Below are 1,188 nucleotides of genomic sequence, written 5' to 3' on the forward strand. Positions count from 1 at the left end.
CAGTTGGGGTGAGAGACAGAGAGAGAGCGAGAGAAAGAGAGAGAGAGAGAGTACAGAGACCAGGGTTGTCCCAGGTCTGGAAATGATCATCATCAGTTCTCTCTACTAGTATAGTTGTTGTTATTGTTGTTGCTTGTGTGCCTGTGCAGTACTAGTTAGAGTGGTGAACATTAATCTGACCTCTGATCCGTTCATTCACTCAGAGAAATGTTTCCTCTGATCCGGCAGAGATTACATTTGTCCTCACATCCCGATGATGAGTGAAAACAATCAGTAATATATCAATGTCATTAGTGTGATGAGAACATGAATAATGACACACAGATGACAGGGTGAGTTTCAGTTTTATTGATGGATAATGATTGAACACAGAATGATGAGTCAGTGCTGTCACCTACCAGAGCTCTCTTCTTCATGCACTCCATCACCATGAGGAAGATCTGCTGCGCCTGGCTGCGGTTGTAGTTGAAGGTTTTCTGGATGGTGACCAGCAGCTGATCTTTGACACCGTCACTCAGCAACCTGCAGGACAAACACGACATAAAGTGCATCGTCCGAGAGAAACCAACAGGAGCGCTCACAAAGCATCATAGATATCATACATATTGATTTCATATTAATAAATAATCTCTGATAAAGTGCACATGAAACAGCCTGATTGTACTTTAATCTGTCCAAAGTGTAATCTTGGCAAAGCTACATGTCTCCATGTTTTCTGGGAATGCCCAAATATTGTGGAATTCTGGAATATTGTTAAAAGGAAAACTTTTATGGATGCAGGTCAACATTAAATGCAGGCATCTGTATTTTAAGTTGCTGTTAAATATAAATATATTTTGAGAATGTGTTGGTGTTCTTCAAAGCTGGATCGGTGATAAACTTATCATATATAACTAAAAACAGATCATGTGAGTGTGTGTGTGTGTGTCTGTATGTGTGAGTGTGTGAGTGTGTAAGATAAGATAAATAAGATAGACTTTATGGATCCCACACGGGGGGAGTTCACTTGTTACAGCAGCTCCAGATATAACACAGCAGATAAGAAAAAAGAAATACACATTAAATAACAAAATAAAATAGAAAAATACAAGATATCAAGAAAAAATAGATTTGGGGTTGAAAGTACAAACTGTATACAGATTATACAGATATGATTTAAAGTTAAATTATAATATTGCACAGGTTACA

The 1,188-nt window shown here is 38.0% G+C and overlaps 1 protein-coding gene across 1 annotated transcript in view; it reads right to left on the reverse strand.

The window, feature by feature from the left end:
* LOC118320838 (transient receptor potential cation channel subfamily M member 1-like) overlaps positions 1-1,188 on the reverse strand; it is a 12,818-nt gene that overhangs the window by 10,362 nt on the left and 1,268 nt on the right. The window contains 1 exon segment of the mRNA XM_035651954.1: positions 399-522. Coding sequence (XP_035507847.1) covers positions 399-522 — 124 coding nt within the window.

Source organism: Morone saxatilis, unplaced genomic scaffold, assembly GCF_004916995.1.
Source record: "Morone saxatilis isolate NCDOM2014 unplaced genomic scaffold, NCSU_SB_2.0 Contig11, whole genome shotgun sequence".
Classification (NCBI taxonomy): domain Eukaryota; kingdom Metazoa; phylum Chordata; class Actinopteri; family Moronidae; genus Morone; species Morone saxatilis.